Source organism: Heptranchias perlo, chromosome 5, assembly GCF_035084215.1.
Source record: "Heptranchias perlo isolate sHepPer1 chromosome 5, sHepPer1.hap1, whole genome shotgun sequence".
In the NCBI taxonomy this organism is placed as follows: Eukaryota; Metazoa; Chordata; class Chondrichthyes; order Hexanchiformes; family Hexanchidae; genus Heptranchias; species Heptranchias perlo.
Window position 1 is genome coordinate 37,186,882 of NC_090329.1, and position 15,299 is coordinate 37,202,180.

The window sequence follows — 15,299 nt, forward strand, 5'->3', positions numbered from 1 at the left end:
CGTAGCTTTTCTAAACCTTGTGATGGTATGATCGCTGTTCTCTAAATGTTCCCCCACTGACACTTCTTCCAATTGGCACGCCTCATTCCCCAGAACCAAATCCAGCAATGCCCCCTCCCTCTGGGCTGGAAATGTACTGGTCAAGAAAGTTCTCCTGAACATACTTCAAAAATTCCTCTCCCTCTTTGCCCCTTATTGCTATCCCTATATATATTAGGATAGTTTAAGTACCCCGTTATCAGTACTCTAGGTATTTTGCACCTCTAATTTCCCTGCAGATTTGCTGCTCTATATCCTTCCCACTAGTTGGTGACCTATAGAATACACCCAGTAGTGTAATGGCTCCTCTATTGTTTCTTAACTCTAACCAAATAGATTCTGTCTTTGACTCCTCCAGGACATCCTTTCTCTCCAGCACTGCAATATTCTCCTTAATCAACACTGCCAATGCCCCCCCCCCCCCCCCCCCCCGCTCTCCACTCCTTTCTTTCCTTCCCTATCTTTCCTGAACACCTTGTATCTAGGAATATTATGCTTCATCAATGACCTTCCCTCCATCATAAAGTCAGAAATGGGGACGTTCGCTGATTTCATAGTGTTCAGTTCCATTCGCAACCCCTCAGACAATGAAGTAGTCCGTGCCTGCATGGCGCAAGACCTGGACAACATCCAGGCTTGGACTGATAAGTGGCAAGTAACAATCGTGCCAGGCAATCACCATCTCCGACAGGAGAGAGTCTAACCACCTCCCCTTGACATTCAATGGCATTACCATCGCCGAATCCCCCACCATCAACATCCTGGGGGTCACCGTTGACCAGAAACTTAACTAGACCAGCCACATAAATACTGTGGCTACAAGATCAGGCCAGAGGCTGGGTCTTCGGCGGGTGACTCACCTCCTGACTCCCCAAAGCCTTTCCACCATCTACAAGACACAAGTCAGGAGTGTGATAGAATACTCTCCACTTGCCTGGATGAGTGCAACTCCAACAACATTCAAGAAGCTCGACACCATCCAGGACAAAGCAGCCCACTTGATTGGCACCCCATCCACCACCCTAAATATTCACTCCCTTCACCACCGGCGCACCGTGGCTCCAGTGTGTGCCATCGACAGGATGCACTGCAGCAACTCGCCAAGGTTTCTTCGACAGTACCTCCCAAACTAGCGACTTCTACCATCTAGAAGGACAAGGGCAACAGGCAAATGGGACCAACACCACCTGCACATTCCCCCCCAAGTTACACGCCATCCCAACTTGGAAATATATCGCAGTTCCTTTATCGTCGCTGGGTCAAAATCCTGGAACTCCCTACCTAACAGCACTGTGGGAGAACCTTCACCACACGGACTGCAGCGGTTGAAGAAGGCGGCTCACCACCAACTTCTCGAGGGCAATTAGGGATGGGCAATAAATGCTGGCATTGCCAGCGACGCCCACATCCCATGAATCTTATATAAAAAAGAAAGAAAAAATACTTAGTACCCAATCCTGCCCTTTTTTGAGCCAGGTCTCCGATATCGCCACGGCATCATATTCCCATGTGGCTATTTGCGCCTGAAGCTCACTAACCTTGTTTGCCACTTATTCACCAATGGCCTGCTCACTGGTGATCAATCTGGATTTTGCCAGCACCACTTGACTCCTGACTTCATCATAGTCTTGATCCAAATGTGAATGGCGGAGGCGCTGAGTGTCCGAAGAGGAGTGAGTAGCTGCTCTTGACATCACGGCAGCATTTGACCGAGTATGGTACCAGGGAACCCTAGGAAAATAGGTTAATGGGGTTTAATCAGAAAACCTTCCAGTGACTGGGGTCATACATGACCCATAGGAAGATTTTCATGGTTGTTTGAGGCCAATTGCCATAGACCCAGGACATTGCTACTAGAGTTCCTCAAGGTAAATTCCTTGCCTGACCAACTGCTTCATCAATGACCTTCTCCCCATCATATGGTCAGGAGTGGGGCTGTTTGCTGACGATTCCACAGTTTCCAGCTCCATTCACAACTCTGAATATGGAGCAGCACATGACAGCCTACAGTGGGACAACATCCAGTCTTGGGCTGACGAGTGGCAAGTAGAATTTGTGCCACATAAGTGTCAGGCAATGACCATCTCCAACAAAAGACGCAACCATCTCCCCCTAACCTTCAAAAGCACCACCATTGACTAGTCTCTCATCATCAACATCCTGGCGGACAACATAGGCTAGAAGCTAAATTGGACCAGCGGCATCAACACTGTGGCTACAAGGGCAGAGCAGGTTTTGGATAATTAAGATGTGTGACTCACTGCCTTACCCCCTTAAAGTCTTTCCACCATCTACAAGGCTCAAGTTAAGAATGTGTAAGAGTACTGACCACTCGGATGGAAGGGCGCTGCCACAACAGGACTTGAAGATTGACACCATCCAGGATAGAGTAATTCACTTGATCAGCATCCCTACCACTGAACTCGGTGTCCATCCCTTCCACCATCAGCATACTGTGGCTGCAGGATGTACTTCAGCAAGTTGCCAAGCTTATTTTGACAGCACCTCCCAGCCCCACGACTTCTACCACCGAGAAGTACAACAGCAGCAATGTCGTGAGAACGCCATCATTTCCAAATTTCTACTTGGACCTATGCCGCCATTCCTTTATCATAAGGGTCAGCATCTTCAACAACAACAACAACTTCCATTTATGTAGCTCCTTATACTTAGTAAAATGTCTCAAGGCGCTTCACGGGAGCGTTATCAAACATAATTTGACATAGAGCCACCCAAGGAGATATTAGGACAGGTGACCAAAAGCTTGGTCAAAGCGGTAGGTTTTAAGGAGCATCTCAAAGGAGGAGAGAGAGGTAGTGTCGGAGAGGTTTAGGGAGGGAATTCCAGCACTTAGGGCCTAGGCAGCTGAAGGCACGGCCGCCAATAGTGGAGCGATTATAAATCAGGGATGCGCAAGAGGCAAGAACTGGAGGAGCACAGAGATCTCGGAGGGTAGTAGGGCTGGAGATAGGGAGGGGCAAGATGAGGCCTTGGAGGGATTTAAAAACAAGGATGTGAATTTTAAAATCGAGGTATTGCTGGACCAGAAGCCAACGTAGGTCAACGAGTATCAGGGTGATAGGTCCCAACAGGACATGGTGCGAGTTAGGGTATGGGCAGCAGCGTTTTGGATGAGCTCAAGTTTATGGAGGGTGGAAGATGGGAGGCTGGCCAGGAGAGCAGTAGAACAGTCAAGCCAGAGGTAACAAAGGCATGGATGAGTGTTTCAGCAACAGATGAGCTGAGGCAGGGGCACAGATAGGTAATGGCAGTCTTGGTGATGGAACGGATATGTCACCGGAAGCTCATCTCATGGGTCTTCACACCATTTTGGGAGCACTATCAGCATAAGGACAGTAGTGGTTCAAGGAAAAGATGCGCCACCATCTTATTGGGGCATTGAGGGATAGGCAATAAATGCAGCTTTGTTGGTGTCGCTCACATCCGGAGAACAAATTTTTCTAAAAGTCAGGTAGGCCCTTTTTTTAATTGGCTTGATCTTGTGATATCCATTTCCCAGATCTACTGGACTGCTATCATCATAAGAAATTTGCTGCCTCTGACACTGAAGCTACTTGCATAAACTTTGCTAGGACATCAAAAATGTTCATCTTGTTCCAGGACTGGTTATCCACATCATCCACCTTGGTGGAGAGAATTCTTTGCTTTGATTTCATCAAGGCATGAAGCCGTGACACAGCTATGACTTTCTGCTGTCTCTAGTCAGTTCTGATTCTGCAGTATGGAGCAGCAAACTTCAGCTAGTTTTGCTTTAAAGGTTGCAACGCTGACCCGAGGGCTTGTATCTCTGCTGAAATTGCAGTGGGTCTTATTTATGGTTCCATGTCACAAAGAAGTCATTCATCGAACTGCTCTGGTGGAACTCCAACTTTGAAGATTGCACGTGTTCAGAGGAAACAACAGTTACCCTGTAAGCTGCAATAAACTGAAGCAGCAACTAACTGTATATTCCTTCCCTTTCTGGACATTTACTATGTTAAGTAGATAAGTTTGTCTTGTGGTCAAAGAAGAAAAAATGCACCATTTGAATAGGTTCAAGGGGCTGATAAAAGATGCCATCCTCTGTTGCGATCTCTCTTAGCTCAGCTTTTATTTTCCCCCATTCTTTTTTCTGCTTTAGTTATCTTACTTTCATAACTAGCTCCTTCCTCTCAACCAATCAGTCTCTTGTAGTTAAATGTCAGCAGTCTGACTGATGCTCCTTCCTGTCCTTGTTTTTCTTTACAGTATTTATCTTTTTGAGAGTACTTGGTATAAATTTGTTTTGCAAATTGGGTATGGTAAAACAAATTCATTTGATATTGCATGTTGTAGTATAAAAATAACCTTTTTTTAAAAATTCACAGGACATCTCTCTCCTTCGGAGACGGATGGAGATATGCTTGGTTATGACCTGTATAGCAGTGCACTGGCAGATATCCTGAGTGAGCCAACTATGCAGCCACCTATTTGTGTCGGACTTTATGCTCAGTGGGGAAGCGGAAAATCATTTCTCCTGAAAAAGCTTGAAGGTAAAACATGGTGATTGCACATTTACAGAATTGATGTATATTGTTCACTGATGTGTCGGGTCTCATTTATTCAACTTCCACATATAAGTTGGAATTGCTGTCATCCATTCGGAGAAAATCATTGAGACAATATCCCTTTTTAGATAGTCATGTCCTATTGTCTACATGTTGATTGGGTAATCTTCCCTCGACTGTTTGTTTATGTGTGGAAGTGAATAGCACTTTAGTCCTGCTACTATTCCATATCTATCTGATAAATATGCCTGGCCCAGAAATATTCTTAATTTTAACATCTTCCTCCATCATGGTCAACCACAAATATTGTGCAGGAGAATTTAAGTCTGGGAACAGTTTGCCTAAGTTAGGCTGTACAGGGTACCTACAACCACACAGAAACCTCAATTTTCCATTGTTATTTTTCATTTTCAAGCAATTCATTAAAATGATATTTAAAAACAAAGCTTCCATTCTGCTGAAAAAGAATGCATACAGAAGGATACTTTGTGGAGGAAGTCATAAAGAAACATGAGAATAAGCAAGCCTGAACACAGAAATAGGAGTAGACCTTTCAGCCCTTTGAGCCTGTTCTGCCATTCACTTAGATGATGACTGATCTAAAACCTCAACTCCATTTACCTGCCTTTGCTGCACATCCCTTGATACCCTTACCTAATAAAAATCTAACTACCTCACCCTTGAAAATTTCAATTGACCCAACATGCACAGCCTTTTGGAAAAAAAAAATTCAGATTTCCACCACCCTTTGTGTGAAAAAGTGCTTCCAAATAGCCTAGCTCTGATTTTAAGATTATGCCCCCTTGTTCTGGATTCCCCCACCAATGGAAATAGTTTCTCTATCTACACTACCAAATTGCTTTATAATTTTGAAGAACTCTTTTAGATCACCCCTCAACCTTCTAAACTCGAGGAATATAAGCAAAGTTTGTGCAACCTGTCCTCACAACTTAATCCTTTAAGCCCCAGTATCATTCTGGTGAATCTGCGCTGTACCCTATCCAAAGCCAGTATAACTCTCTTGACATTTGGTGCCCAAAACTGAACATAGTACTCCAGATGGTGTCTGACCAAGGCTGTGTATAACTGAAGCATCACTTCCTCACTTTTAAATTCCAACCCATTGAGATAAATGCCAGCATTCCATTGGCCTTTGTGTACTTGTGTTTACTAGCTTTTAGTGATTTTGTGTACATGAACACCTAAATCTCTTTGCTCTTCCACAGCTCCTAGTCTCTCACCATTAAGAAAATATTCCGATTTGTCTATCTCTGATCCAAAGTGGATGACCTCATACTTCACCATATTGAAATCCATCTACCATGGTTTTGCTTACTCACTGTCTGTATATGTGCCTTTGTAACTTTGTGCTCCCATCTACGCAACTTACTATACCTCCTAACTTAGAGTCATTTACAAAATTGGATATACAACACTCTATTCCTTCATCCATGTCATTAATATATATGGTGAAAAGCTAAAGCCCAGTACGGATCCCTGGGGAACACCACTTGTCACATTCCATGAATCAGAGTACATTCTCTTTATCCTTACTCTCTGACTCCTATCCTCTCCAAACAGTTATCAATCCATTGTCACAGAGTTACTTCCAATTCCTGATGCTTTCATTTTTGCTAATATTCTCTTGTGTGGAACCTTATCAGATGCCTTCTGGAAGTCCATATGGACAATATCCATAGACACTCGCCTATCCACCTAGTGAGTTCCTCAAAAAATTCAACCAGATTAGTCAGACACAATCCGTGCTAACTCACTTTGATCAGCTCATACTTGTCCACGTGCTCAGTCTCTCTTGCCTCTGATAGATTTCAGTAATTTTCCCACAACTTGTGGTAAACTGATTGGTTTGTAGTTACTTGGTTTTTCCCTCCCTCCCTTCTTAAATCATGGAGTGACATTTGCAATTTTCCAATCCAAAAATACAATTCCTGAACAAAGATTTGAGATTATAAGAATTTATTTCTCCTTCAGTACAGAGCAGCGATTTATATGGATTAGACTTCCAGCAAATGTTGCTATGTTAATTTCACTTTTTTAAAAAAAAACGCTGAATGAGTTGTTTCGGGACAATATTGAGGATTGTAGAAAAATGTACACAGTGTTGGATGTGATTGTTTCTTCGCTGCTGGGATTTTGATAATGTCACCCCAAGGAAGATAACTGGAACGGGTGAGATTTGGAAGGACACTTTAGATATTCTTAGGAGATTAAATAGATCGGTTGGAGTGTGAGGTTTATTGAAGGAGCAGGTTCGATTAGCTGAATGGCATTTTCTCATTCCTTCCTTAAATTTTGCTATGATGGGAGATATTTCTCGTGAGCAAACAATGAAATGTTTTATTTCAACAAAGGAGATGGTACAAGACTTCTCCACTCTGTAGATCGCTCTTGCAGATATGATCTGCTGGAAATGGCACAATTTTGTAAGCTATTTGAATCATATTTGATGGATTCCCTCAGTGAACTAATAAGTCTTTGACAGTGAACGTTCTCATTCTGACCATCTATTCATGGATGTAATCCCATCAGTACAGAGTATTCTGTTTATCCAGTTTGTTGATTTTTATTTTGCAGTTGAGTCATTAAAGTGGAAGAAAGGTCTGGGGGAGATGCTCCTTATTCAAAGTACTCCCCCTTTCTACAGAAGAAAATGAGAATAAACTAACCCAAAATTTGTTTGACTTTATTAAAAAAAAACTACTGCCCTGAATTTGTGGAAACACCCAGAATAGGGTTTCCCTCCCTGCTGGGCTATTCGGGTGATGTCAGTGACTGGAAGAGTCCTGGACTGACTGCATTGAAAATAGCAGGTTCAGTGACCTCAAACCAGCAAGTGAGCCACAGGCTTCAAAAGCAAGGACAGGAACAGTGTCAACATTTGCCCCACAAATGCTGATAGGCAGTTGGAAAATTAAAATACTGGAAATGTTCATGTTTAATGTTTGCTTTAAGAATATTAGGCACTAAGAGAATGATCACAAATATGTTGAGCCTTTCCTGGATATAAATGTTTTAAAAATCAGTTTTCAGCCGTAGATGCATGAAATTAGGCATGAACATGTATGTGGATGGAGAAGACTCCTCCTGGAATTAAACATTTAATATAGTGAATAATTTACTTGTACTAATTTTCTAAGTATGTGTGCCATCAGTATCTTGTGGTTTTCTTCTTCTTTGTAAATTACTTTACTTATAAAGGAATATTAGTTTTAGGCTGAATGTAATGGTGTGACATTGTGGTATTTACTGCCTTTTGGAGTAGATGAGAGCAAATATTTAACATTTAATATAGTGAATAATTTACTTGTATTAATTTTCTGTATAGCAGGCTAATGTTTCACTCTTACTCTTAGATGAAATGAAGACATTTGCTGGTCAGCAAGTGGAACCCCTCTTCCAGTTCTCTTGGCTGGTGGTATTCCTTACACTCTTGATATGTGGAGGAACAGGAGTACTTCTTGGCTTCGCAGTTGATCTGAAGCTTGGCATAGCAGTTGGACTGAGTTTACTGGCACTTAATTACATCTTCTTTGGTATGTGTAACTTATGTATAAATACAGTTTAATTTTTATTCTCTCCTTATCTGTTGTCTATTAATGCTCCTGGTGATCAGATACTAATTTTATCAGGTTGCTAAGCAAGACAATTAATAGGGCTTGAAATGGAAGTATTACTACATAGGAGCAATGTGTTTTGCTTTTTCCTTTTAAGTTTCTCAGCTTTATGTTCTCCAATTTCTTTTCCTCTCCCCATTGACCTCAAACGCCTCCATTGCTGATATCGTGCTTCTTCCTTTGGTCACATATATAACAAAAGGAAGTGCGGTAGAGTTGACCTAGTGTCCAGAGGAGTTTGAATGAAGTAGACCCCTTTCATTGGTGCCAAGGATATAAGTACTCCGGTGGGGATGTAGTTGTGATACTTAATTTGAGTTAACGGCATTTAAGCAAGGTGTTGTATGACTTGGTTAACAATATCAGAGATGAAACTATAGTATCCTGTAACATTAAAAAACATCTGAAATATATGATCATTTGACTACAAAAATTAACACGTTGTAGCACAGAAAAAAGAAAGCCTCTAAATGCTAGGAAATTACACAAATAGGTTTAAAAAAAAATCTTACTGATAAGTCTGTTCTGATATTGCCACATTGGTAGTATAGCTTACCAGCAATGATACAGGTTTGTATCAAATGGTTAGTTTCTTAACATATAATTGTGTAAACTGTTAACAGTTCACAGCAAAAAGACAGTCTTGTTCGGACAGAAACCTGTGCCTTTATGCATCCCGTGAATGGGATAGCATGCTACAGGACTAACCGTTATACTTTAATTATGGTGTAAAGCACTGGAGACCAGGTTGAATGCTCAGCATGCTCTTGTCTACACCGAAAGGCAGTAAATACCACAAAGTCACACCATTACGTTCAGCCTAAAACTAATATTCCTTTACAAGTAAAGTAATCTACAAAGAAGAAGAAAACCACAAGATACTGATGGCACACATACTTAGTACCTTCTTATTTCCTCTGACATCCCAAAGTGCTTCAAATCATAGAATAGTTACAGCACAGAAGGAGGACATTTAGTCCATCAAGACCATGCCGGCTCTTTGTAAGAGCAATCCAGTTAGTCCCCTTCCCCCGCTCTTTCCCTGTAGCCCTGCAGATTTTTTCCCTTCAAGTATTTATCCAATTCCTTTTTGAAAGGCACGATTGAATCTGCTTCCGCTGCCCTTTCAGGCAGCGCGTTCCAGATCATAACTACTTGCTGTTTAAAGTAAGTTTTTCCTCATGTCGCCTTTGGTCTTTTGCCAATCACCTTAAATCTGTGTCCTCTGGTTCTCGACCCTTCTGCCAATGGGATTGGTTTCTCTTTATTTACTTTGTCTAAGCGCTTAATGATTTTCAACACTTGTATCAAATCTGCTCTCAGCCTTCTCTGCTCTAGGGAGAACAACTCAGCTTCTCCAGTCTATCCATTTAACTGAAGTTCCTCAAACCTGGAACCATTCTAGTAAATCTTTTCTAGTAAATCCTCTCTAAGGTCTTCACATCTTTCTTAAAGTGCAGTGTCGAGAATTGGACACAATACTCCAGTTGTGGCTGAACCAGTGTTTTATAAAGGTTCAACATAACTTCCTTGCTTTTGTACTCTATACCTTTATTTATAAAACCCAGGATCCCGTATGCTTTTTTAACCTGTCCTGCCACCTTCAAAGATTTGTGCACATAAACCCCAAGTCTCTCTCTTCCGGCTCCCTCTTTAGAATTGTACCTACAGTTACAAACTGCAGTTATACAGGGCCTTGGTGAGATCACACCTGGAGTATTGTGTGCAGTTATGGTCTCCTTACCTAAGAAAGAATATACTTGCCATAGAGGGAGTGCAGCGAAGGTTTACCAGACTGATTCCTGGGATGGTAGGACTGTCTTATGAGGAGAGATTGGGTCGACTCTGCCTGTATTCACTCGAGTTTAGAAGAATGAGAGGGGATCTCATTGAAACATATAAAATTCTGACAGGGCTAGACAGACTGGATGCAGGGAGGATGTTTCCCTTGGCTGGGGGGTCCAGAACGAGGGGGTCACAGTCTCAAGATACGGGGTAGGACATTTAGGACTGAGATGAGAAGTTTCTTCACTCAGAGGGTGGTGAACCTGTGGAATTCTCTACCACAGAAGGCTGTGGAGGCCAAGTCACTGAATATATTTAAGAAGGAGCTAGATAGATTTCTAGACACAAAAGGCATCAAGTGGTATGAGGAGAGAACTGGAATATGGTATGGAGATAGAGGATCAGCCGTGATCAAATTGAATGGCAGAGCAGGTTCGAAGGGCCGAATGGCCTACTCCTGCTCCTATTTTCTATGTACCATTTAGTTTGTATTGCCTCTCTTCAGTCTTCCTGCCAAAATGTATCACTTCGCACTTCTCTGCCTTAAATTTCATTTGCCATGTGTCTGCCCATGCTACTAGCCTATCACTATCGTCCTCACTGTTTACCACACTTTAAAGTTTTGTGCCATCTACAGATTTTGTGCCCTGTACACCCAAATCCAAGTCATTAATATATATCAAAAAAAGCAGTGTTCCTACTATCGACCCCTGGGGAACACCACTATTTACCTTCTTCCAGTTGGAAAAACAACCGTTCACCTCTTCTGTTTCCTGTCACTTAGCCAATTTCGTATCCATGCTGCCACTGCCCCTTTTATTCCATGGGCTTCAATTTTGCTGACAAGCCTATTATGTGGCACTTTATCAAACGCCTTTTGAAAGTCCATATACACCACATAACTGCATTGCCCTCATCAACCCTCTCTGTTACCTCATGAAAAAACTCAATCAAGTTAGTTAAACGCGATTTGTCTTTAACAAATCTGGGCTGGCATTCCTTTATTAATCCACACTTGTCCAAGTGATAATTAATTTTGTCCAGGATTATCGTTCCTAAAAGCTTCCCCACCATCGAGGTTAAACTGACTGGCCTGTAGTTGCTGGGTTTATCCTTACACCCTTGTTCAATAAAGGGTGCAACATTTCCAATTCTCCAATTCCCTGGCACCACCCCCATATCTAAGGAGGATTGGAAGATTATGGTCAGCACCTCTGCAATTTCCACCCTTACTTCCCTCGGCAACCTAGGATGCATCCCATCTGGACCGGGTGATTTAGAATCATAGAAGGTTACAGCACAGAATGAGGCCATTCAGCCCATCGAGTCTGCGCCGGCTCTGTGCATGAGCAATCCAGCTAGTCGCACTGCCACGCCCTATCCCCGTAGCCCTGCACATTTTTTCATTTCAAGTACTTATCCAGTTCCCTTTTGAAGGCCATGATTGAATCTACCTCCACCACTCCCTCAGGCAGTGCATTCCAGATACTAACCACTCGCAGTGTAAAAAAAAGTTTTTCCTCATGTCACCTTTGGTTCTTTTGCCAATCACCTTAAATCTATGCCCTCTGGTTCTTGACCCTTCTGCCAATAGGAACAGTTTCTCTCTATCTACTCTGTCTAGACCCTTCATGATTTTAAATACCTCTATCAAATCTCCTCTCAACCTTCTCTGTTCCAAGGAGAACAATTCCGGCTTCTCCAGTCTATCCAGGTAATTTAAGTCCCTCATCCCTGGAACCATTCTCGTAAATCTTCCCTGCAATCTCTCTAAGGCCTTTACATCCTTGCTAAAGTGTGGTGCCCAGAACTGGACACAATACTCCAGTTGTGGCCAAACCGTATTTTATAAAGGTTCATCATGACTTCCTTGCTTTTGTACTCTGTGCCTCTATTTATAAAGCCCAGGACCCCGTATGCTTTTTTAACCGTTTTCTCATCCTGGCCTGCTACCTTCAGCGATTTATGCACTTATACCCCCAGATCCTTCTGTTCCTCCATCCCTTTTAGAATTGTGCCTTCTAGTTTATATTGTTTATTTATTGCTTATCTACTTTAAGCATAGCCAGACTTTCTAGTACCTCCTCTATCAATTTTTAGCCCATCCAGTATCTCAACTACCTCTTCTTCTTTTACTGTGACTTTGGCAGCATCTTCTTCCTTGGTAAAGACAGATGCAAAGTACTCATTCAGTACCTCAGCCATGCCCTCTGCCTCCATGCGTAGATCTCCTTTTTGATCCCTAATCGACTCCACCCCTCCTCTTACTACCCGTTTACTATTTATATGTGTATAGAAGACTTTTGGATTCCCTTTTATGCTGGCCACCAGTCTATTCTCATACACTCTCTTTGCCCCTATTATTTCCTTTTTCATTTCTCCTCTGTATTTTCTATATTCAGCCTGGTTCTCACATGTACTATCAACCTGACATCTGTCATACACCCCTTTTTTCTGCTTCATCTTACTCTCTATCTCTTTTGTCGTCCAGGGAGCTCAGGCTTTGGTTGCCCTACCTTTTCCCCTTTATGGGAATGTACCTAGACTGTACCCGAACCATCTCCTCTTTAGAGGCTGCCCACTGTTCGATTACAGTTTTGCCTGACAACCTTTGATTCCAATTTACCTGGGCCAGATCCGTTCTCAACCCACTGAAATTGGCCGCCCTCCAGTTAAGTATTTTTATTCTAGATTGCTCCTTGTCCTTTTCCATAACTAATCGAAACGTTATGATGGTAGAGACTAATCAGTGAATTACTTTTGAAGTGTAGCTATCATTTGCTTGTAGGCAAGCTCAGCAGCCAATTTGTATACAGCAAGGTTTCACAAACAGGAAATTCGATAAATGACCAGGTAATCTGTTCTGATCATGGTGGTTGAGGGAGGAATGTTGCCCATGGCTCCCGGCTATTTAAGTCGTACCATGGGATCTTTTACATCCACCTGAACAGGCAGACTGGGTCTCAGATTAACATCTCATCTAAAGGACAGCTCTTCTGACAATGCAACATTTCCTCACCATTGCACTGAAGTGTTTCGACTAGATTGTGTGCTCAAATCCACGGTGAGTCTTGAACACCCAGCCTTTTGACTCAGAGTTGAGAGTGCTACCACTGAGTAAAGCAGACACTTAAGATATGTTCCATCACTAAGATCAAATACATTATACAAAGAACTGGCATGGTGTACTAATGAGCAAGTTGACACTCATTATCTGGGTCTTACAGCTGCCAAGCTCTAATTTTAGCTTACGCTGGCAGAAAGTTTCTGTTATTTGCTTGACTATTAAATCAGTCAAGCTATCCAGTTTTCCTGTACAAAGTCTGATTCCTTCTCCATTTTCAAGTTCAATAATGAAATACAGCTTCCATCTTAACTCTCGTCTTTTAAAGACCATATTGATCTTCTAAATCTAAAATTATACAAAAATGTTCCCAATTTGACACAAAGCAAAAGCTCTGCTTCTATCATATTCTCTCGGGTTCAACGTCACTGGACCCTCCAGTAATCTCGATCAGGAGTTTGCCCGCACTGGCCAATACCTAGTTCTACGGTAACTTGACTGGAGGGGTGGTGGTTGGTGGTGGTAACAGTGAGGGAGCCCCCTTATTATGTGGACTGGATAGTGTAATCCTTTGCCCATGTCTTCGTGTGCACTTCTCCAATATTCCAAAAGGTTGACTGATTATCACGCCAGATATGAATCATTAATCTGCTTTATTTCAGTGGGTATCTGAATGCACAGAGTAACAGTTGTAGTAAATCCCACTTTAGTTCAGTCCCTCCTTGTGATGAAGAAAATAAATTATGCCGAACTCCTCCAGTTAGCCGGCTAAGTACCACTTTGTTTTGGTCAGCTTTCTCACTGAATCACACCAAGGCTTGTTCTGGGCCTGTTTGGCTCTCTTAAAGTTATAGTGCCCTAGGCCTTATCTACCTTTCTCAGCAGAACTTACCAACTTACCATGACCATGTGTTTGGAAGTTTCCTTTTCCCTGACCCTGGACAGGAAGTTTGGCTGTTCGACACCTGACACAATCTTTATCCAGGGGTTGGCCAGCGTAGCTGTCAATTAGACCTGCTATCGCTCCTCCCCAGATGTGGGTTCCTTGAAACTAATTCCTGCAATTTTTAGAAAGAAAAGTGTTATCTCCACGCAGTGACCCTGGATGGTTCGCAGGAAAGACTCAAGCTCCCCCCTCCTCCCATTAGATCGGATAGCAGGCAACATTCAACAAGCCAGTCTGTTTTGTTTGACTACATATCTCCTCCCCTTTCCAACTGTAACTGCAAGCTGGTGGTTTTAAACCTTTCTGAACACCTGAATGTAGCACTTCAACATAAATTGTACCTGAATCCTTCAATGGTAAAATGGTCAAGAATCCTGAAACACACTGCTGTGTTTCTAGTAAAGTCGTTGCATGGGCCTTAAAACTGTCATACGATACTACATCTTATTATGTTTATATAAAACAATAAGGATCTATTTCTAACACATTTTTGAGACACCTTTCAGGTAATTTAACTTTGTTTTTTTAAAAAACAATTATTCTGAATGTCGTAGAACACTCCAACACTGAGTGGAGACTGTCATCAGATTACAATTGCTGGGAAAATCATAATGAGTCGTATATTGTCTCTGACAGTACAATGTTAGCAGACTCCTCGTGTAACCTTTCCTATTCCTGCAAAGTATACAAGGGCAAGCAGGGGGTGTTGGTTTGTTTTATCAGGCCGGGAAAAGCATTTGCTTGGAAAATATTCCACCCATAATTTTTGTAACAAAGTTGTTGCAGTGCTGATTCTTGTTCAGATAAGTCATCTTAGTTTTTTGTAGTTCTTTGAAATTTTCATCATTTAAAAAAGAAATCATCTTTGACAAAATGGTGAAATGCACTTTGTCCTTTACTGTAGCTGGTAGCCATGATCCTTGCTTGTTTCAGGCCGAAACACAACAGGCCTACTTGGCGACATTTTCCTGAGCTTTTCGGCCTGTATCCTGAATGGCAGAAAGTCCTACAACTGGCTGCTTACATGCCTACTGTTGTAAGAAGGAGGCTGATTATTGTCACTCTGAAGACTGCTCCTGCGCACTAATGAAAAGAGCAAGGGAGTTCTCCCAGTGTGATGGTCAACATTTATCCTTCAACCAGTACCACTAAGACAGTTCAATTGGTCATTTATTTCATTACTGTTTGTAGGATTTTGCAGTGCACAAATTTGCTGCTGCTGCTGTGTTTCCCTATCTTAACAGTGACTACATTTCAAAGGAAGTAATTAATTGGCTGTAAAG

At 42.1% G+C, this 15,299-nt stretch overlaps 1 protein-coding gene across 4 annotated transcripts in view; it reads left to right on the forward strand.

Annotated features, from left to right (window-relative positions):
- The window catches only part of kidins220b (kinase D-interacting substrate 220b), a 210,661-nt gene that overhangs the window by 108,928 nt on the left and 86,434 nt on the right, over positions 1-15,299 (forward strand). For all 4 annotated transcript variants that reach the window (XM_067984236.1, XM_067984238.1, XM_067984239.1 and 1 more), the window contains exons 13-14: positions 4,407-4,571; positions 7,961-8,140. In XM_067984236.1, coding sequence (XP_067840337.1) covers positions 4,407-4,571; positions 7,961-8,140 — 345 coding nt within the window. The remainder of the gene's footprint in view (positions 1-4,406; positions 4,572-7,960; positions 8,141-15,299) is intronic.